Source organism: Myotis brandtii, unplaced genomic scaffold, assembly GCF_000412655.1.
Source record: "Myotis brandtii unplaced genomic scaffold, ASM41265v1 scaffold143, whole genome shotgun sequence".
Taxonomy (NCBI): Eukaryota; Metazoa; Chordata; class Mammalia; order Chiroptera; family Vespertilionidae; genus Myotis; species Myotis brandtii.
In genome coordinates this window covers 1736690-1759647 of record NW_005355115.1, presented here as the reverse complement: position 1 = coordinate 1759647, position 22958 = coordinate 1736690, and the positions used below count along the sequence as shown (strand labels likewise).

Genomic DNA, 22958 nt, shown 5'->3' with positions numbered 1-22958 from the left:
TTTTTGCTTTTCCCTTTCTTCTTCTGTCTTTTCTTATCTGTTTTTAATTCTTAAGGAGAATAAACATATTTTCATTTAAAATTTATTTTATAACCATAAGTTTGTATGTTCTTTTATAATAAAAAATAATAAAGAAAACCTTTATTTTGAAAAAAAGAAGTATTTCATACTTGTCATTCAAAACAGCACAGGAACTCCCCACCTTAAGTAAGAAGTCTGATGATTCCTTGGTAATATTTGAAAATAAACCAACTTTATTTGAATCAATCAATACCAATCGAGACTGGAAAACAAATTTATAACCGGTTCATATGAGGAAAACATTCAGCAATATCTTCATTAAAAGGCATTTTACATTCATTAAGGCTGGAAAGCAAGTCCTGTTATTTTATCACCACAGTTAAAGGTCTTGAGAAAATCAAGTGTCTTTATTACATGAGATGTTTGTTCTTTCCTAAAATCTAGGCATCTTCTGCTAAATTAGTTAACTCTCCAGCTTATCAAATGGGACAACCAGGTGGTCAGGAAAGTAAGACAAATTCAAACATCAGCTGGGCATTTTATGTTTTAAATATATGTATAGTCAAGATTGTGAAATCTCAGGCTACATAAAATATACCGTAGATAACTGGTTCCTTAAAACTATGTTTTGCCATAAAACAGATGGCTTTTATAGACACACAGATTAGCCCAAACCCTCTCGCGAGGCCATCTTTTATTTTATGTTTGGTCGGGGAGGGAAGGTTTGGATCTATTTCCTTCAGTGATATTAAATAAAATGGTGCACACCTGAATCATACCCAATTATGAAATGAAAGGGTACTGAAACTAAGCTGGGAGGAGAATATTGACAAAGGGAGAGGAACATGCCTCCCTGAGGCGACACCTGCTGTTTGGTTTGAGGGCTGAAGAGCGATGAACAGAAGACAATAGGCCTTGTGTGCAGAAGGGGCCCAAAGCCAGTGCTGTGACCCCTCAGTGTTCCCGACATCGGAACCAGGGTGCTTTGCGGGCACATATCTCTGTCTAATGCTTAAGATTCTTTTTCATGTCAGACACAAAACTAAGCCAGTGATCCCTTGGGAATAGTGGACTGAAGTTTGACTATGAGTTCATGCTTCACCTTTCCAAAGTCAGAGACTCTGTCCTTTTAATCCACTCTGCTCCAAGATGGCTCCAGGCCAGTAGGAACGGGGCTGAGACTCACAGCCCCTCCCGGCTACCTGCTGCTTCTGGGCCAATTAAGTTTAGGTTCAGACTCCCACTGGTTTCTCAGGATGAGAAACTCCTGTAGATAGACCTGCACCTTCCTGACTCCGCCTCCCTTTTACTTTTATTTTTCCAGACTTTCCTGGGACTCTTGGATCTTCAGGGTCTTTTCCAGGTGTGATCACTTTGTGACAACTCTATGATGTTTTGTATTGTCTGTTGGCAAAGTGGCCGATGGGCACTGGTGTGGTGAAGAGCTTCTGTTGCTTCATTTGACAAATGCTAGAAAATATGGTTTTTCTAATGAAAATTAAAGATCCTCACTGCCCCCCCCCCACAGCAGGAGAAGTGGACACAAAGGACAGCACTGTGTCCTGGAAAGCTGAGCCTAGTCTGAGATCCTGTGGCCAAAGGAACCGAAGGAGTGTTTTTCACTTTTCTAGGCATTAGTTTCGTGCCAGGTAGCTGTATCCCTCGTTTCAAACAAGATCCTCCTACTTGTGCCTGTGATTCTGAATTGTTGGGCAATTATTTGATTGCCTTTGTCAAGAGATGAAGGCCAGTGATAGAAGGAACTATGCTCTGGATCAGTCAAGATTTTACTTATCCAGCTCACCTTTCAGAGTTATTAAAATCTTACCCAACATCTTCACTCTGGGCCAACCTGAGAGGTAGGCAGTGCTGAGTAAGTGGGTAAATTCAACACAGTCATTGAGTTTGACTGTTTCTGCCTCTGCCCCTCACACACACACACACACACACACACACACACACACACACACAAAAAAAAGTTATGTGAAAGTCGCAGGAGATAAATTAAAAAACAAACAAATAGGATTTCAACCCTTTTTGGGGCCACTGAAATGCTTTCTGCGGGAGCAATGTTCGTTCAGGACCCATGACAAGGGTTGCCTCCTATCTTAAAACTCTGGAGTGTAGGACCATACTGCAAACCTTCAAGACTCCGTGAGTTCGTCCTGGGGACACCTAAGAGCCTACCACACTTGCTGGGAGATGATTTGCTGTGTATATGACAAGGTGATGGCCTCGCCTCAGAAGGCTGAAGAAAAATCTCTTTTTAAAAAAAAATAATCAGAAGGTAATACTATTATTATTATTATTTTAAAATACTCTGATAAATCTGGCCATAAGACCTTCAATCTCTAAGTCAATAGTTGCATTATATAATAATCTAATGTTGAAATAAAAAGATATTCCTGAATTAAGTCTCTTTCCATCTCTAACTCCTCCCCCTCTTTTAAATGGTTATAATTAATCATAATGGCCCCCACCCCGTGCCTATTAGTGTTATTTATGTAAAATTGAGTCAGCCACAGAAGGAACATCTAGAAACAATAATATTGATTTGGTTTGGCTTGTTTGTTTTTAAAAACTGCTTTTACAGACTCGCCAGTTGTTGGAATTCTGAGTATCCAGTCAGGGTTGTTAGTGGGTGCCAACACCTCCGGGGGAGCTGGCCCGCCTGGGCTCCCTGTTTTCTCTGTTCCCCGAATATGCTTCTAGAACAGCGCCACGGAGGGGCTCAGGAAAGCAGGCTGCCTTAGGGTCGTGGCCTGAGCTGTGAAGGTGGGGAAGGATTTCACACTAATGAAAAGGCCTCCTGGGATCATTCAAGCTTTCATCCCCCAGAAGGCCAGTCGCGGGCTTTCCCTTATGGCAAAAGGACTATTTCCTCACCATGTCTCCTTTTTAAACACCTTGGAGCGGGGAGAGACAAGTTTCCAGGGAATTGTGGAAAGGACCCTTTAGAGGTGGAAATGAATCAACTCATTCTGCTTTTTCCAAACTCTCAGGCTTATAAAACGTCCTACTGAGCAATTTCCTCTTCCTCAGGGGGCTGAAGGAGACCCCGTTTCCTCCCCTCTGCTCTGATCAAGGGGTCCCCTTTTTCTCCTGAGATCCCTGGAGATAGCTAGTTCCGGGGGTTGCTTGGGCTGGAATTTGTTGGTGTTTGTATGGCGAGGACCCATGCTGTCCTGCCCTCCCTGAGCAATGAGCCAAGTCCTGGGGCTTTCCGGCATTTGGGAACCTCACTCTCCACCGGCAGGCAACACAGAAGGGAGGATTGTTGAAGGTGAGGGTCTGTGGCGGTGGATTTCCTCACACAGGCGTTCCTGGGAGAGGGAGCTGATGATTAGTTCATTTCTCTTAGTTTCCTCTGCACTGGTCACCATACTCAAGCAGGGTAAGATTTTAAGGAGGCGAAACTCCAGAAGAAGGACTTAGGAGAGCAATATTATCTAAAAAATAGTTTCCTTTTGTTCATCGGGTCGTTGAGTCAGGTGGTAGGAACATTAACCCACATGGGCACACCTGTTTTTTTCAAGCTCAAACCGCATGGTTTCCCAGTCAGAAAAGCTCAAGGACTTTCTTCCTAAGGTTCCATGACCATGCCACCTCCTCATTGTGACTCTCTCCCAGGGGAGGCTGCGGCTGGGTCAGCCTGGAGTGGCTGCCTGCGAGCCCCCAGGTAGCAGACCCGTATCCAGGAACAACCTGAAGAGCCTGCAAAGTCATTTTTGGCCAATACTTGGGTTCTTGCTATCAGGTTGCTAGTTACATGACAACATCAGTTCAAGACTTAGCTTATGAGAGAGAAGACCTGTCTTCAAAATTTCCAGGGAACATTGAGCATCATAAAGGATTTTTTAAATCTTCACTCATCCCTCCACCTCCCACGCTCATCTACTTTCTCACAGACGAATATTCCCTCGAAGATAAACAGAGTCAAACCCAGGCATGTAACCTGCAAGGAAGCAACTACCCCTAAGCAAGCAACCCCGTGGCTGGTAGACCCCCGAGGGCCTTTTGGCATCAACACTGCTCCCCTCCCCGCCCCATCCCCGTGCCCCCAGTTTGGAATTGATGCCAATTTCCTTTCCTGGCAAGGCCTGAACAGCATAAACACGGAGGTCGGTGTCAGCCAGGCACGATGGCATTGTGACCGTCAGAGCACTGCAGCGAACCGAGACTGGGCCTGAAGTGGTTTTCCAGTCTGGCCTTCGGTGTCCAGGAATGTCAGGAAGTAGTAAGTGATGCCAGGTGTGTCTTCCAGATGTCAAAATCCACAGCCTGCTCGGTCCCTCTCCATTCACTCTCTCCGACCCCCTAAGAGCAGGGGATCTTTATGTAATAAGAACTAAGATGGTATTTGTCCTTGGCCTTGGAGTTACCGACAAAGAGGAGGAAGGAAGAGAACAGGGCGTTGCATGTTTCTAATGCATCTGAGGAGATATTTTGATATTGGCAGAAGGGGCCAGTGACAATCCCGTATGTGGGTTCTGCAACACTGACCCCAAATACGCTGAACCCAGACGGAACCCAAAGGCTGAGAGCTTGACTATGTCTAGCATTTCTGCTTGCGGAGTCCTGTGTGATCAGATGGGTTGGCGCAGACCAGGCTGGAGTTCGAATGATGCCAGCAAGGCGTGGCCTGACCATTAAAGATGTGTCCCGAGGCAAAGTGGAGGGGGGTCTGTGAAGAGGAGTCCTTTGGGAGAAGCCGAGTTCTGCAGCAGTGACGGGGCGAGGTGGCCGAGGTGGCCGTGCTCAGGATCGGCTGAGGCGCTTGGCGACGTCGGCGTAGGCCAGCTCGATCTCTGAGTCAGCGGCACAGGTGTTGGTGAACTCGTCCCGGGCGTAGGCATTCTTGAGGTACCGCCACAGGCCTGTCATCTCTGCTGGGAAGTCATAGTTGCGGTATTTCTTGGCCACAATCTACAACAGAGATGGTGTGAGAGCAGGAAGCAAGTCATTGAGGAGGCGTTAGGGTGCGACCCAGGATGTGCGCACAGCAACCCCCCTCACCCCCCCAATGTATCACACCGGACCAGCAGCAAAGTGTGTGTGATGCAAGGGGCCAGTGCTGCCTCTGTATTTGATTTTGGTTTGCATTATTTTATTTTATATTTCTCAAGTTAATATAATTTTCCCTTTGGCCTAGTGAATCTGCTTCTAGGGATTTTCCTTAGGAAATAATCATGGATGTACACAAAGATTTAGCTACACATATGTGATTACAGGACTGTTTGAAATGGCAAAAAAAAAATGGTACACAACACAAATGTCCAGCAACATATGACTGGATGAACACATTATCATACATAAAGGCAATGGTGTCCCAGGCAGCCAGTAACAATGATGCTGCAGCGGGAATTCCAGTGACCTGGAGAACTCTTCCAGGTAGATCATTAAGTTTAAAGTTCAAGATATTTGGAGAAATATGTATGATGACTAGAAGTGTATGTGCCAATGTATTACCAGTGGTCACGTTTCATTGACAGAATTATAATCAAATTGTTTTCTATGTTTCCATATCCATTTTATTTTACATAAGCATCCTTATTTATAGAAGGAAGTCTTATATAATAAAAGCCTAATATGCTGAGTGTCCAGTCATCCAGTTGTCTGTTCAACCAATCAAAGTGTAATATGTTAATGATATGCTAAGGCCACTCAACCACTCGCTATGATGTGCACTGACCCCCAGGGGGCAGACAGTCAACTGGTCGACCAGTCGCTATGACGTGCACTGACCACCAGGGGGCAGACACTCCGACCGGCAGCTTATCTTGCTGCTGGGGTTCAGCCAATCGGGACTGAGCGAGGAGCGGGCCTAAGCTGTCAGTCATACATCCCCTGAGGGCTCCTGGACTGCGAGAGTGCTGAGGGACCTCCCCTCCCTCGAGTGCACAAATTTTGTGCACCAGGCCTCCAGTAAAAACATAAAAAGTAAGTTATATATTGAATGTATATCTAGGATCCAGGTATGATATGGGAGTGAACAAAGTGATTTCTGTTCTCTCTCTACTTTGCCACACTGGGGGCCAGGGACTTGGGCATTTGGGAAAGTGGTGTTTGTGTTGAGAGTTGCATAGTGGTTAAAAGCATGGGCTCTGGATCCCAACTGACTGAATCTGCAATCCTGACTCCACTACTTAACAGCTGTGTGACCTTGGACTAGTTACTTAACCTCTCTGAGCCCCACTTTCTTTATTTCTAAAATAGAGGTAGTAATAGGACTGGTCTTACATAGGGCTGAGTGGCAAAGTGGAGAAAACTGTAGAGACACATAAATTTAGTTAACACACATAAATGCTTGGAGGGGTGGCTGACTCGGACTCAGTGTTCAAGAAACATGACATACTATTATAATTCATTGAGTCCAACATTTTACCCATATGCATGCATTCCTTCATAGGTAGGGGCAAGGTCGTCTCTTTTCTCAGGTCTCACAAGCCAGGAGGCACTTCACAGACATGTGGACTGTGCGGTCAACTGGGCCTCATGCTCTTGGTTTAATGCCGTGTTGGCAATGTCTGGAAGTTCTGAATACTTTATGTTCACTGGCATGAGGGCCTGCACATTAGCTGGTCCTTCCTCTAGCCCCACAGGGGCTGAGGTGGGGATAGCACAGGGTCACCTCTCTCTCTCTCCTAAAGCACCTCTCTGTCCCATATGCATGCATTCCTTCATAGGTAGGGGCAAGGTGGTCTCTTTTCTCAGGTCTCACAAGCCAGGGGCTTCACAGACATATGGCCTGTGCGGTCATATGGGCCTCATGCTCTTGGTTTAACGCCGTGTTGGCAATGTCTGGAAGTTCTGAATACTTTATGTTCACTGGGCATGAGGGCCTGCACATTAACTGGTCCTTCCTCTAGCCCCACAGGGGCTGGGGTGGGGATAGCACAGGTGACCTCTCTCTCGTAAAGCACCTCTCTGACTCCTTCCCTTGCTTTCTTCTTAGACAAGGGCCAGTGGTCAGGATCTTCCCACTCAGAGAACCCCCAGATCAGCTACCCTGGGCTTTCACCCTCATTTTGCTGCCAGTGATGTGCAGGGTTCCCCGGGAAAGCTGTGCTGAGTGGCGAACAATGATGACGGCCAGTGGTCAGGATCTTCCCACTCAGAGAACCCCCAAATCAGCCACCCTGGGCTTTCACCCTCATTTTGGTGCCAGTGATGTGCAGGGTTCCCCAGAAAGCTGTGCTGAGTGGCGAACAATGACGATCCATTGCATGAAAGGCTCAGCCTCATAGATACCATATTTCCAAGGAGTCATTTCCCCTCCATTCTCCTACATTGGTTTTGTTCCATTACAACACTGAGATCTGTTCTACTCTGAATCACAGTCACTGTTTTAGTGTCTCTCTCTCTCACACTTCCCTAGGTGTGAGCAGGACAGGAACCACAACTTCTTCATTTCTGTGCCCCTCTACAATCTCAACAATGCTCTTGGTAAGAGTAACCACAATAACAAACATTTATTTCCCAGGTGCTCTGCTCCAGACACTGCTGTGAGCATTCTGCAAGCTACTTAAATCTCTAAATAAGTATAAGGCAGAGTGTATTATGTCCCATTCTGCAGATGAGAAAAGTAAAAGGTTAAGTAAGCAGGGATTCCATAAACAGTTATATTTCATCTTTACCATCCCCAGCTATCCCAACATCAAAGTGTGGTTCGTGTCATATGTTATCAAATCACTTAATTTTTAAAGACTGAAGATCCTTAGCAATGAGCAAACTGAAGCCACCAGAGATTTTGGTGGCTTACACAATGTGACACAGGAAAATAATTAATTCAACCAATATTGCAGAGTAATCACTAAGATTTATTATAGTCCCTGCTTTCTAATCTACAGTTCTCTCCACTTTGCCACTCAGCCCTGTGTAAATGATAAAGGAATAGCTCTCCTTGGTTATGCCACTCTTGTTGCTTTTCTACAAACCCACCCTTGTGTTTGCTTCTTTGTGATGCTGGGGCTAAGACTGCTCAAATCACACCTCTGCTTTGCCTGCGACTCCCTGTTAGGCTCTACCAATCGGGGGCGCTAGAGATAAAGCCTGTGATGGTGGAGGAGGGCAGAAGGAGGTGCCCCTTCCTATTGGCTTCCTGTTCATGCCAGTCTTGTTTGCTCCTGTAACAGCAGCTGCATCCAGTTTGCTGTTTTGCCAGCACACGGAACCTGTGTCATCACACCAGCTCAGAAAGGCCAGCACCCAACAGTGACCCCGCTGCAGAGGTTCGGTCCCAGTCTCACCAGCCATTCTCTGAACTTGGCCCCCCAGCATCAGCTAAGCAGCGCCCCACCTCAGAGGTCCAAGGCCCCTCATCAAAGTCTCTAGGTTTTAATAATTCCAACCTCTTCCATTTGTGCCTCCTGCCCTGGGGGTAGTAGCTGCCTCCCAAAGGTAGAACTTCCTTGTTCGTTTTGTCTTCCTAGTTCTTCAGTACTTACTACCTTCTTACATTAAAATCTCTCAGTTAAAATGACCGGTTTGGTGTAGTTACCGAAGAAGGCACCCCCGCCCTGCTCTGTCCAGCTCGGGTGTGGCTAATAAGGAAAGGCAGTGGAATCAGAGCCTTCAGCACCACACCCACCAAGAGGGAACGCTGGGGCCAGCGCCCACCACCAGTTCTCTTTGGTCTCTGCTCCCTGCAAGCGAAGGGCCCTGGGTTTGCCCACAAGCCTTTGGAAGAGGCTGTCTTGGCTAAGGAGCAAATCCATGCAGGAATGGTGGGTTACTAGCTGATGGATAGAGCGGCCTCAGGCCTCTCCATGCTGGAATTTACCCTCAAGCTTTTAAAGGATATACTATGAGCTTGAAAACAGAAGAAATGCAATGTATGAAAATATATTCCTGTTTGCTGCAAGAGCTGGACAGATCACAGCCCCCGGCGAGGGCCCAGCAGAGGCTATGAAAGGCACACCATGTCCTGCCTGCCTGAATCGTGTGCCCGCCTTCGTCACAAAACGGGCTGTTTCCTTGGGTGTTGGCTTCACTTGAGGAGATGGGACCTAGAAGGGAGCCAGACAATGAGAGTTCAAACCAGGCTCTCAGCGAGCACCTGGGCCAGAGCCACTTGGCTTCCATGGATGAAGATGAACCTGGAAGAGAGCCAGGAGGGAGGGAGGGGGAAAGGGAGGTAAGAGGGGGAAGAGAGAGAGAGAGAGAGAGAGAGAGAGAGAGAGAGGAGCGCACATAAGAGTGAGAGGGTGAGATTCGCACAGGAAGCTCTGACGTTTGCAGGGACTTCTAGGCTCATGTTCTGAATTTGCTCTTTCATATGAAAACAGTTAGCTCCCACAGCCCAGATTAAGTTTTGGCATCAGAAGCCAAGCTGGAGGCCTGACTTGGCTCCCCTTCGCTCTTTCTACACTTCAGAGGTTTGCCAGGTCTCTGGGATCTGATAAGCTGGATCAGCAGAAATCCGAGGAGACGGGAGGTGAGGCCCAGCCTTTGTCCCTCGCAGGCCATCCTCCTCTGATCCCAGCCTCTCCCAGTGAGCCACTCACTGAACTTCTTCCAAGGACAGGGGCATAACAGTCTTTCAGGGCTGGGAGGAACCGAAGAAATTATAGGATAAAGCACAGGGCCTGGGAGAGCCGTTTGTTTACCTTATTCAGCAAGCGATTCTCGAGCGGGTAGTCAGCACATGTCTGAGTGAGAGAGAAGGAAGGAGGGAAGAGAGAGAAGAAGAAGAAGAGAGGAGGAATGGAATCCATATCTCTTCTTTTAGGCAAGAGAAAAATGACTTCCAAAAAGAGTAAATGACCTGCCCCAGCTCATGCTGCCAGTTGGTAGCAGATATAAGACCAGAACTTGGGCCTCCTGACTTCTAGAATGGAGGCCTTTCCATTGCATCACTATGTCACAGTATGACTGAACTGGAGTCAGATCACCCCAAATGGCGTCACTTGTTCCTCAGGAAAAGAGAATAAAGGATGTTTTGGGGGTGGAGTGGGGCATGTGCTACTTAATAACTTCAAAGAGATGTTGCTTGGCTGGACTCACCATTGACCATTGGCTTGGCCCTGAACCCAAAGTGTCTTCCTATGAATAGGTTGTATCTGCCCAGCCCATCAGCACTGCTATGCATGATTCCCTCCCAGGCTCAGCTCAGGCCGAGCCCATGGGAACACCAGTACACACCCAGCTGAGTGATTTCAACTGAAGCAGGCTGGAGAGAAGCCTGCATATCTAGCCCAGGACCTCAGCTGGAAAAGACAGGCAGATATCCAGCTGATCAACGACTGAAGCTGATTCTTCTCAGTGAGAGGCAGACAGACACTGAGTATCATAAGGACACAACTAGATGATAAAACAATTGATCAATGAGTATTTCTTAAAGGGCCGCCACTATATGCCCATCATCATGCTTAGAGAAGGCCCTATGTCACAGAGCTTGTTGTCTGAGAAAATAAGACATAAACATGTGTACAAATAGAGAAGAGTCTAATTCGACCCCATTGCATTTTTCTCCCGGCTGACAGGGTCAAAAAAGGGTGTGAGAAGTGTTAGTTTAGAGAAGTTTGGGGGACACACTGCTGTCTTCAAATGAGATGAAAAGAACAGGCCTGTCCCTTGTTGTTCCAGAGAATAACGGATGGCAGGGGCCCACTTGGAAGGCTGTTTTAATCATCTGAGTCGTCCAAAGTGGTGGGGCTAGCTCGTGAGGCAGAGGGCTCTTCATCATCAGAAGGGTGAGGCCACAGATGCACAGGAGCTTGTCACAGCTGTTACGGATGCACAGACAGTGGCCCAGTTTGGGAAGGGACATTGTATGGGATAACCTCAGAATTCCCTTCTTTCCACCTCACAGATCCTAAGATTCTTTTAGGAAAGGATTACACTGCCTGTCAAAGGTGGTCAGAAAGTAAAATAGTAAAACAATGATGTCCCTTCTTGCAACCTCCATCCCTTCAACTGATCGAGGAGGAAGAGGTCACCTGCCGCCCTAAGGGGTTGCTAGCGGGAATGAGAAGGTGGGTCTGTGCACAGAGAAAACATACACATGCGAGCACATTTAATACAGATGTGGGGTGTAGCCAGTGGAAACCTGTGAGGAAGAGGCAAGGAAGAGGCCTTTGGAGTGACACGACTTTGTATAACTATATATGATAACGCAATAGCAGCTATTATATTTCGAGTCCTTACAATAACATGCACTTCATGCATGTTATTCTCCCAACAACCCTAGAAATAAGCAATCTATGGGTGAAAACTGAACTATACAAGGAGGCTATATAGCCAGCACGCAGTGGAGACTGGCTTGGGGTCCCTATTCATGTGACTTCTCACCCAGCAGGCGGCACTGCCCTTGACTTAACCACACAGGTAACCCCAGTCTAAGATGGAGTTGTATCTGGCCAGCACTTGTGGGGAGAGGTCTCTTACCTTGACCACGTGGAGTTTGGGCAACAGATTGCAGTCGGCCAGGGTCAGCTCATCCCCATCCAGGAACTTGCGCCGGGACCCCTTGTCATCGTCCCCACAAGTGTTGGCGTCGATCTCCTCTGGCAGAGGGGTGCTCAGGTAGTCATCCAGTTTCTTCAGTGCCTTGTTCAGGCCTCTCTCAAGGGCTGGCGTGGGACAGAGAAAGAAGTTCTTTAGTCATCCTTGCCACTGGTTACAGCCACAGTCTTCACAGTAAAGTGGCTTTATCCCGAATCCGGTTCCCCTCATCACACTGCCAGCTCCCTGAACGATACAAATACCTGGCAGCCATTAGCACGATGCAGAAGAGTATCAAGTGGCCTAAAAAAGGAGACCTTGACAAACAGTAGACACTAGCTAATCCTTTTAAAAAATATAGACAGATAGGTGATAGAGAGATAGATAGATAGATATGCAATCATTGGCATATAGATCAGAGCTTAGTGCTTATCTTCAGAAGATGTAACAGTAGTCAACTTTCATTATCCTTTCTTGTGTATGTATATTTTCCCAATATTCCACAATTAACCCACATATCTTTATATAAAGAAAGGTCTGTTAAATAACTAATAACTGTATAGCAGCCCGAGGACAGAGATATGCACCAGATTTTGTGGGAGCATTGACCATGGCTAACCCAACCTGAGAGGGGAGGGAACAGGCTTCCTGGAGGACAAGACATAGGAAAGTGGCGGCCCCTGCTTGGCACTGCCCCCAGAGAACCGGTGGGTGTCAGGGAGGCCTGCTTGAGTTGCCCTAAAAATCAGCGCTGTCCACAAGGGAAGGGCCAGGGCCCCAGGCGGCGGGCTCCACTGGGAACGTGCAATCACAGCCGAATGGAAACCTGCCAAGGCCACAGCTCTGAGGATGCACATTCATAGGAAGAGAAGGTGGCAGAAGACTTTGACAGTCTTGCCCCAATAATTATCTCCCCACTCATTCGTTTAGTCACAAGAGCAGAACAAAATACTCAATAGAATAACTCCAGGAACTCACTCCCACTGAGTCGTTCCACCCAGAATCACACAGACCACTCCATCATGGAGCGCTGACACGGCAACTGCCCACCTGAGCCCAGAGCAGGGAGCTGGAGGAGGTGGCTGGCCGCGTCACTCATTGGCCACTGCATCTGTTTCATCAGCTTCAGCCCCCACCAGCCGTATTTCCCAGACTCTGGTTTACAGCGTGATGCTGAGATCAGAGGAATCAGTCCCGATGTTAACTCTAGTGGATAAATGGGAGGTGCTGTCCCTGGAGGAAGATCCTGGGGACTGTCTCTCCTTCAGAGTTTCCCAAATGTGCCTCCTGTTAGCCACTCCTCACATAACCCGAGTCCGTCTTTTCATAGAAGGCCTTTTGTTTGAGACAATGAGATGACACCAGCCCAAGACAAATCAATCGAATGCTTGCTGGAATGTGTAAAAACAGACTGGAGGTTGGACATGGTTTCTCAATACTTCCTTCTCCCTGGTGTGGCATTTGAATTTGAACTTCATCATCTGCTTTGTGTTTCCAGTTTGGGAGAACGGAGCAAGCAGGGCTCGGGGAAATGCTTGTATTCCCCTTAGTAACCGTCTAGACTGGGATGGGATTGCAAGCCTATTCAAGGGCAATAGCCGAGGGTTGGTACCCAACAACACTTACTATGCTCCCTCCCCGCCCTCCAAGGACTTGTGATTTATGCTGGGTTTGTTTGCATCCTTAAATCCTCTACCCTTTTTACTTTGGGAGATTATGATAAAATCTTAATTAAAATGAAGGAAGAAAAAAATCTAATAGAGTGCCTGTTGAAATTTGACCAACTGATTATCATCCGAGGCGAAGAGACATATGAAGGGAAGTGAGACGTTGCAGGTTCTGATTCCAAATGCCCTGAGCAGGCCTCTGCTCAAATCTGTGCCCAAGTCACCCGGCCTGGGAACTATCATGTCATTTGGTGAAAGAGGCCCAGCCCAGGATAGCAACGGGAGCTCCTTGGGCGGCTTGGTCTGGGTAGTTACAGAATAGTCATGGGGATGTAAAGTATAACACAGGGAATACAGTCAACATTGTAATAACTAGGCATAGTGTCAGATGGAATTAGTTTTACCGAGGTGGGGGGGGGGCATCACTTTGTATGTTATATAAATGTCTAATTGCTGGAATGTACACATGAAGCTAATATAGTATTGTAGTTAACTGTGTTTGAAAATTAAAAACTATTTTTAATAATTTAAACTGTCTCTCCAGTGATCTCTTGAGATGGAAAGGTAAAATTTGGCAATGGGCTTGGTTGTTGCCTTATGTCACAATGGTGACATACCAAGATGGCCCGTCCTGAGTGTGTCAGCTTCATCACTTCTCTTTGTGTGTTTGGATCAGTTGGTGGTCCTTACGGTAGAGAGAAGAGGAGATGAGGCAGGAGCGATGGGGCCGTGTGGCCTCTGAGTGTGTCAGCTTCATCACTTCTCTTTGTGTGTTTAGATCAGGAATGTGAAGGTGCAGTTGGTGGTCCTTATGGTAGAGAGAAGAGGAGATGAGGCGGGAGGGATGGGGCCGTGTGGCCAGGAGCTAATCCTGTACTTAAATGTTGACCCTGCCCAGGTGGATTTACTGTGAGGCTGCTAAAGCTTACGCTTCAAGGCCCGATAATTGTGTGGACCCCTTCCAAGACCTTGGAGTTGACTTTTAAAATTATTTACTAGTATTTATTATATTGGCGTCAGATCCTGCAAATCTTGGAAACATCCTCCATCTTGGCACTTACTAACTGTGACCTGGGGTGAGGTTCTCAACCCCGCATGCTTCAGTTTTCCCATCTCAACTATGGGACTAAAAATCTCTAACGCTCGTACAGCCACTGTGAGGATCCACTCAGATTATGCAGGGACAGTGCCTGGCCCATCGTAGGAATGAATGACAGCTACTGCCATTGCATCACCAAAGGTGACAGTCACCCTGCTCTCGGGCCCTCACCCCACACCCCTGGTCAGTGTGTTCCTGAAAAATCCACGGCGTGGCAGAGAATGGGCGATTCTGAGAAGCTCCGGTGTGAAGCCCGATCCCCCGAGGAGGAAATAAACAGCCAGAGTGGATGTTCTGCTTCTGCCGATTTAATGTACAACCACCACCCTGATCCTGTACCCCCTGGGGGCCCTTCTCAGGGACAAGCGGTGCTGAGAGGCACGGCCAGAGGGAATAGGCCCACAGGCCTGTGTGCTAACACGCTGCCTATTATCGAATAACAAGTGCCAGCGCCAACGCATTGCCTGCCAGGTCTTTTCCGTCCTACCTGCCAACTCACTGCTCTGACCCTGGCTCAGTCTGGCATCCATGGGACTTAATTATCTCTTTCGCCGACGGCACCCAGGCCGTGGAACCGTTGGTGTTGAACTTTCTGCTCTGGTGAGAGTGGGGGATAGAAAGGAAACCAGAGTAACCGGGATGTTGATCCCTCAGTGTTTGCATGTAAAGCTCTCTCTCCAAAAACTCCTTCTGAATAGCAGGATGGGTTACCCTCAGACCACAGCAAACAAGCCTGAGGGCAGGGGACCCCGAGACTCAGAACCACTAATATCCCAGGCACTTGATGGATACCCAGTCCTTTAACTGCTTCTTCCTCTCTCCACCCCTTCCCGTAAAGATTTATTCTGTACCACACACAAACGCACTGGGTAAAATATGAGATGAGGAAACAAGGGGGAAGAGTTCATAAATATTCTCAGCCATATGCAAACAATCTCAAATTTATTTTTCTGTTTTTTAAGGAGGGAAAAAATATCCACCCATTCCATGATCGCTTCCAGATTCATTGAGGTTGTTATTACATAAGACCCAATATTGTTTTCTCGTCATAGAGAAATAATGACTTGGGAATGGCAATTTGAGCTAAGAAAATAGTATATTCTTACCAGGGCATGGAGGCTGAATGGGGACCCAGGAGCCAAGACTCCAGCTCGGCCTCCAACAGGCTCTTGCAAGCACAGCTCAGCCCTGGGTTGCTGGCGAGCTCTGTGCACCCGGGCGCTGACCAGCACACGGCCATGCAGACCCCTCGCTCACGTTCCCTCGAGCAGAGCAGATGGCAAAGGCGCTCCTTGAAAGACAGGTGTGGCTCTAGGGGCCCAGGGTGCTGTGCTCAGTTTCCCTGGCTTGTGAACTTGGGAGAGATAAGAACCACGGTTCCCCTCTAACGACATCCGCAGGCTGGATGGGGGTCTATTCAACGCGCCATGGAAGAGACCGCGGCTCTGGAGGCTGGTCCCAGGCCCAGCACCTTCCACCCCACTGGGTTCTTCTCCTGCTCTAGTCCTGCTCCCCAGCACCAGCAAGAAATGCACTGGCTGAACGTCTGAGGTGGCCCACCGGGATGCTTACGCCATCTAGCATTTAAATACGCAGTGAAGCTATTGAGATGCGCCTTCGTATTCATCTCCATGTCACAAAGAAACGGGTCTCAGACTTACCCGAGGCTCACGCGTGCAAGCAACTTTTCAAACCACTCCTGGCGTACAAAGCAAAGGTACCTGCCTGTTTTTAACTGTATGGTTTTCTGACAAGCTCCCACCCCTGGGTCGTGGGAAAACAACTTCAATGTAGTGTCTTCTGGATTATAACTGAGTCTGATGTAATAATCGAATGGTCCCTTCAGAGAATTCCCAGTTGCTTTTGCATAAAAATGCTGTTTCTCAGACAGTCTCCTTGTCTGCTCTTCTCCCTGAGTCCTGGGGGTGGGTGGGGAGGAGTCTCCTGTGACCTCATGGCACCCTGGAGGTATGAGTCCTGGGATTCACGGGGTAGAAGGTCTGGGAAGTTAACACAAGTCCTGCGTCTCTTCCCTGTTACGCTGAACCTCTACTTCCTTCCAGAGTAACCTTGAGGTGATGCCCCTAAAGTGTGGTCAGAGGTGGGCTGCTGGCCTCCCTCCAAAACCCTGGCAGGACACCGAGTGAAGTGCCCCATGGGGCTTCGCGGACATGTCTCTAGTCCCTTGGCGCCCTTGCCTGTCTCCTCTCCTTCATCCCCAAGCCCCCTGGCAAGAAGGGGTGGCCTTTCCTGTCCGCGTTCCTATGTCAACCACAGAGCAGCTAGCCTCCCTGTGAGCTGAGCCCTCCAGGCCCGGCTCTTAATGTGCTAAAATTAAAAACTAAAGAAAATTTCAGACAATAGCTTGGCTTGCAAAGCTACTGTCTTGCTGCAAATGCTATTTTGAATATCAGAAGCTAAATATTGAATTTATTTTTCTTTCTTGGAATTCCTCTAAAGAAACCCTCATCTCTCATGGGACCGATGGATGCCTAGGGCAGATTAGAATCAGGAACTCAGAAAGGCGAAGAGAAAATATTTTAAAAATAGCAACCCTCCTAGATGAGTTAGGAGAAAAATCAGGATTTAAAACAGGCCGTTGGATTCCAAAATGTAAACTTCTTCCACTCTGCAGGGTGTCGCTGGGTGCCAGGACCACCCCATGGCTCCCTGGCGGCCATCTTCTCTTAATGCCACAGACCTCTCCCACTCACCCCCGTTTCCCTGACCAGAATGCGGCCATCATAATGTCACTCCTTATGCCCTACTTTCCAGATAATTTTTTAAATACATTTTTAAATTGATTTCAGAGGGAGGAAGGGAGAAGGAGAGAGATGAGAGAAAAACACAAAGCCCACTACCTGAGCATGTGCCCTGACCAGATACCAAACCCGCAACCTCTGGGTGCATGGGATGATGCTCAACCAACTGAGCCACAGCAGCCGGGAACTTCCAGCTAATTTGTTTGATAACATATTTGTGTTCTGCTATGAATGCCCTGATGCCAGGAGTCCTTGGTGCTCTCAGGGACCATGACTGGGTCTACAAGGAGAGAGCCTAGCAGGACCCTTCACATCATTTCTGAGCAACAAATACCAACTCTCAACTCGGCCTGTACTTGGACCCATGATGCCACATTGTCTGTGTGACAGCAAAACACCTGGGTGAAAAGTGAGACATGCAGTTGGGTTTTGCCTATGAAGAAAGAATTATCTAGATATGGAGAAATACCCGGAGGACTAAATGAAGTTTTTACTTTCCATCTTCTCTTTTAAAATCATGTCGATATAACCAAAGGATAAAAAAAAAGCACAGTGGTGGTTCAAGGGAGATAACAGCAAATATTTCTCCTGCCATCCTCTATTCTTGGGGAGAAAGTACAAAGATGACCATACCTGGTATGACCATATTGACTTTGATCATTTTAAACATGAATGATAATGTCACGGGGGAAAAATGAAATAAGAATTTAATATCATCTCTCCTTCACCTTTGCAGGGAAGAAGCCTTTCTTTAGAAACTGAGAGAAGTCAAATGGCAAGGTGCCCAGGGCCAAGGGGGCAGGGGAGAGGCGGGGCCGGAGCAGCAGCAGCGCCCGGGAGCGGGAGAGTTATAAGGGGCGACAAGAGGAGATGGAGGCCCGGCAGGCAGAAAGGCAGATGCTGCTGTTCTGAGGCGAGGCATAGATGTGCTAAGGGAAGTGTGAGGACAGCTGGCTTGGTGGTGGGCAGTGTAACTCCCTGCCCCCAAGAAACTTCGGTAAAGATCCCCATTCATCTTTCCAGTTTGGGGAATTGAAGTTGTGTAGCTTTTCTTCCCTGGAAAAGTCCTTAAAAACATGGTATGATGGCCCAGTTACAGCTGGGTTACGTGAGAATGACCACACAGGCAAAATTACCAGCCAGGCAGAGACGGGGGGTCACACCGTCTGATCCATCGTGTCCCTTGTAGAACAGAGCAGGTAGCGGGTGACTGATCCCCATGGTCCCTTTGTCTCTTAAGGCAGTATCTGTGCCCATCCTTACAACACGCTGAGGCAGAAATAAAAAGCAGGGTTGTAGAAGATGGGGCTTTCTTTCAGGTCTGCTTGGCCCTCCGCTGCTGTGTGCCTGGGCCTACTGCTATGTGAGCATGTCACTATCATCAAGGAAGGGCCAGAGAGAGCTTGGGTGGGGGGTGTCAGGTAGGCCTACACCAGGCTTCTCTGAGAGTTCTTGTGCTAACAGACATGGTAGCAGAGTGGTGCCATTTGATCTCCAAGAGACCTGGGTGTGAGTCCTGCCTCTGGTGACAGCTGTTTGCAGTTGTTACTGAAGCACCCTGTTCAGAGTCCGGTGCACAGCAGAATCTCACAAAAGATGTGAACTTCTGTTTGGTGGTAGAACTTAAGTTGGTGAGAGGATGGGAAGGAAGGGGAGAGTGAGTGAACGTCTAAGAGCAAGCGATCAGCTCGAGGCAGAAGTCGTCTGAAGGGAGCTTGTCTGGGCCTCCCAGAGCTCCCCGGGTGCAAGGAGAAGCCGGGAGCTGAGAGGATGGAGCTCACTCCTGCATTTCCCAACAAGCCCAGTGTCCCGAGTCTCCCGGAATCTCCTCTTTGGGGTTGTCCTTGTTCTCTCCAGGCTACGTGGGTGTGTCAAATGCTTTTGGTCTGATAGTTTGGTGAATTCGTGTCCACCTTTGGCATCAGACCGAGAACACTGGGCTTGGCCTCACGGCCCAAGAGAAGATCTGGTCGCATGGGCGCGGCTGTGACAGACCCAGGGGCTCCCACGGGAAAGCAATCCCGGGTCTCCGTTTCTAGGCACTGGTGCAAACAGGGAAGGTGGGGAGACAAAGAGCAGTTTATGAGAAAGCAAATTGCAAGGGCAGCTTCCACTGCTCCCTCCTGCTCCCTCATGCTGCGTCAGCCCGGCTGGAGAGGCATGGGCAGCTCACGTGGCTGTGGCTGGTGCTTGTTTGTTCTAGGAAGGATTTTGGCCTTGAATGGGAGGGTGAATTAAATGACAGACTCCCATGGCTCTTTCCAGTAAGAGGCCAGTCAGTGATTCTTTACTCCCAAAGCAGGATCCAGGTCTTACAACTCTGGTGGATGGGGATACAGGACCTTGCTGGATGCCCCACTCCCCTCTGGCAGAGAGAATCACGGAGAGCATGAGACACTGATCTACTTCTGGGAAATTCAGGGATTTCTAGGGGAAGAGACCCATCTCTGTATAGCTTGAGTATATCGCTTCCCTCGACCCCCAAGCCCTATAGGGGATCCTTGTGAAGAATCGTAGTTTTTTACACAGCTCCACAAATTAATCTGAGATTTGCTCTATGTTCAGAAATATTGTTCCCAATAACAACAACAAAACATGGGTTTAAAGGCAAGTCTTTGGCTGCGTTTAAAACATGGTAAAGAATTTAAGGTGACTTCAGTGAGCCCTTCGTAAGACTTTTTTATAAGGATTAAGGGAGATGTGGACAGTATAGGCAATTCCAGATTCAGATGGTTTTCTGGATCTCCTAAAAAGCCATAGTAAATTTGAAGGCAAAGTTAATCACATAGGTCTTCACATTGAGGGTGTCTTTTGTGTACAGGTAAGCGCCCCAGATGTTTATTTACCAACAGGAGGAGGAGAGACAGAGAGACGGACTCTGAATGGAGCCAACCCAGAGAGGAAACTGCAGGAACTCACCAGGGAGGCTTGCTGCTGGAGCCACTGGCAGAGAATGTGTTCCCTAATTAGGGAGCCCGCCCAGGCTTTAGGGATGGGGCGGTGGCGACCCCTGCTGGTCGACTTAAAAAAGTCTTCTGCGTCTTTCACAGGGAACATGTATGTGTGTTTTCTATTAGGCTTTCCAGAAACTCATAAATGGTTGTAAAACCCATTGTGCTAATAGAAAGAACGACATAAATGCTGACTGAAGCTATTAATGCTGGTTGTAGTTTATGTAGAAGACTGCATAAGGCTGAAAACTGTGAGTTTTTTATGGTGACTTTATAACAGGTTATTTTTAAGTATCAGGCCATAGATTAGGTTAAGTGCTGATGTCCAAACATTTGGAGTGAGCTGGTCAGGGGAGATTCTAACTTCCTCCGGGGGGATGGGGGGGCATCTGTCCTAGTGCTTAGGCCTAGAAACTTTTCTCCTCCACCCTCGCTTCCTCCAAACACTCAGGCTGACACGATTTAACCACACTTTGTCTTGCTTCATCCTCAAAGGCCCACATCTTTTATACAAGAGCCGTTAACAAATTTAAAAACAGCCACCCTGCCACCACAACTGTAAATGTAAATAACTACTGGTTTTAGTCATTCTGTGACTGTCCTAAGTTTGCTGCCGGCTGCCCATTCTTTCATTTGTTAAGCTGGTATCTACGGAGAGCCTACAGTGGGCCAGGCGTGGTGCCCCTGGTCCCTCCAGGATTGCTGAGTCCAATGGGGAAGCTGGGTTGTTGAGTATATTTAGGGAAACACACAGGGTAGTTGCTCAATGAGTATCTGTTGGTTTATGACCTGATTGGATCACAGTTTCCTAAATGACCTACCTGCTCTTGCTTAGAAACTCAGCACCACATGCATTTTACATAATGGGTTACAGTCACTGTGTGAAGAGCACAGACCCTGGGCCAGCCGCCGGGTTGGGGTCCTAGCTCTGCCATGTCCTGGCTTGGGCAGGCTGCTTAACCTCATGTGCCTCAGTTTCCTCAGCTACAAAATGGAAATCGTAACACAGCACGGCATGTAAGGTTACAGTCAGTCATGCCTGCAGAGGGCATAGAACGGTGCTGGGCATGCCACGAGTGGCTCTGAGGTGCAATTCATGATGATGCTGGTGTATAGGAACCAAAGCATACAGAACTGCGAATACCTTCTTCGGGTTGCAAGAGAACAGTCTGCTTGGTGGGTACTGTCCTTGGCTCAGCCTCCGCCCTGAGGAAGTCATCCGAGATGAATCTGCAGTCTTCTCTTGCAGACTCAGCTGATCCTTTCACCTGACTGCTGCCCTGACCACAGCCCCACCAGAGCGAGCCTCGTTCCTACCAGTGCGATGGGCAGCCATAGAGGGGAGGCTCAGCAGGGGCTGGGGGGGGCTGATACTTCTGTAGAATTCCCCTGATATGCCACAATTATACCCGCCACCCCTTTGCTTATAGCAGTTCTCTAGCTGCCCTCACTTGCCTCCATGGAGATTAGTCTGGGGGAAGGAGCTATTATTCGCTGGGTGTTTTAGTTGCACAGCTTTGAAAGTAAGAGTTGGAAGTAAGAGTGTAGCAGATTAACAGTGCGGTTTTATGCTTCCCAAAAATCTAGGTGGGGGATTTGATCACCCCAAAGGAGAGGTTGAAAGAGTGTGTCTTCTCTGTTGTTGTTGTTGGCGGGGTTAGATCAGATATTTTCACCATCGTTTTTAAAAACCACCTTAAGTTAAAAGTGAATTATATACAAGAATTCATTCTTGCGCAGAGGAAGTGCCCCTGACCTTGAAGTGTCAGGTTAGGCCCTTCCAACACCTCTCGGGTAATGAGCAGGCAGGGGAGGGGCATGGTGAAGCGCTTGAGTTACGGTTCATTCATTCATTTAGCACATGTTATGGAGCACCTGCTCTGAGCCAGGTGCTGAGCCGGGCTCTCAGGACAGTCATGATGGAGATTCCCACATGGAGACCACTGCCCGAACCCTCTTCCTGAGCCCCTTGGACCAGCAGTAGCAGCAGAGTCACCTGGGAGCTCTCAGGTCCCACCCCCGGACCCTCTGCATCAGCATCCACATTGGAACAAGACCCCCAGGGGATTCAAATGTGCCTCCAAATGAGGAAACAGCCTGGACAACAAGACAAGCAAAACGGACTGTTTCATGACAGGTAACTCCCAAACAGCTGCGTCTCTCTAGCTCCTCGGGCTGCGCAGGCTAAGGAGGGGGCCAAGGTGGGTGGGTGGGTGCTGAGCCGGGCTCTCAGGACAGTCATGATGGAGATTCCCACATGGAGACCACTGCCCGAACCCTCTTCCTGAGCCCCTTGGACCAGCAGCAGCAGCAGAGTCACCTGGGAGCTCTCAGGTCCCATCCCGGACCCTCTGCATCAGCATCCGCGTTGGAACAAGACCCCCAGGGGACTCAAATGTGCCTCCAAATGGGGAAACAGCCTAGACAACAAGACAAGCAAAACGAACTGTTTCATGACAGGTAACTCCCAAACAGCTACATCTCTCTAGCTCCTGGGGCTGCGCAGGCTAAGCTCAGGAGGGGGCCAAGGTGGGTGGGTGCCTTCCTGAAAGGCAGCTCTAGAGCACATTTGAAAAGAAGGTTAGGGGTTCTAGGGCCAAAGTTCGGCGTAGCAACTGTTTTCCCCCAACAAATTATCCTCTCTAAGCGGCTGATACCTTCAGAATACCAGACCAGACTTAACCCCTGGTTTCAATTCTTATGTTTTACTGTTATTTCATTTGCAGCCAAAGAGCGTAACCGTCGAGGGAAGCCTGGCTCTCCTGTGCCCGTCACTGGCCCCAGGTCTGCGGACAACGTTTCCACGCGTCAGCCTCTCTCGTGTGAAATGGAGAGAACATTGCCATCCCGGGAGGCAGTGATGGATCGGACAAGGAAAGTGTATAATTGTCTGAAATTTTGTTGGAAGGTTCACACACCACCTGGATTTCAATCCTGTGACCTGTCAGCCCCGCTACCAAATATGGGGGAACCCAAGCTACATGCCCTTTACCCAGCGCCCTTCTCCGCGGAG

General features: G+C 48.3%; 1 protein-coding gene across 2 annotated transcripts in view; it reads right to left on the bottom strand.

Moving 5' to 3' along the window:
* Positions 1 to 231: 231 nt before the first annotated feature.
* CLIC5 (chloride intracellular channel 5) overlaps positions 232 to 22958 on the bottom strand; it is a 160044-nt gene continuing 137317 nt past the window's right edge. For both annotated transcript variants that reach the window (XM_005860942.2, XM_014535362.1), the window contains exons 5-6: positions 11410 to 11594; positions 232 to 4947 (exon numbers count right to left, since the gene is read on the bottom strand). In XM_005860942.2, the coding sequence (XP_005861004.1) occupies positions 4780 to 4947; positions 11410 to 11594 (353 nt within the window). In that variant the 3' untranslated portion in view covers positions 232 to 4779. The remainder of the gene's footprint in view (positions 4948 to 11409; positions 11595 to 22958) is intronic.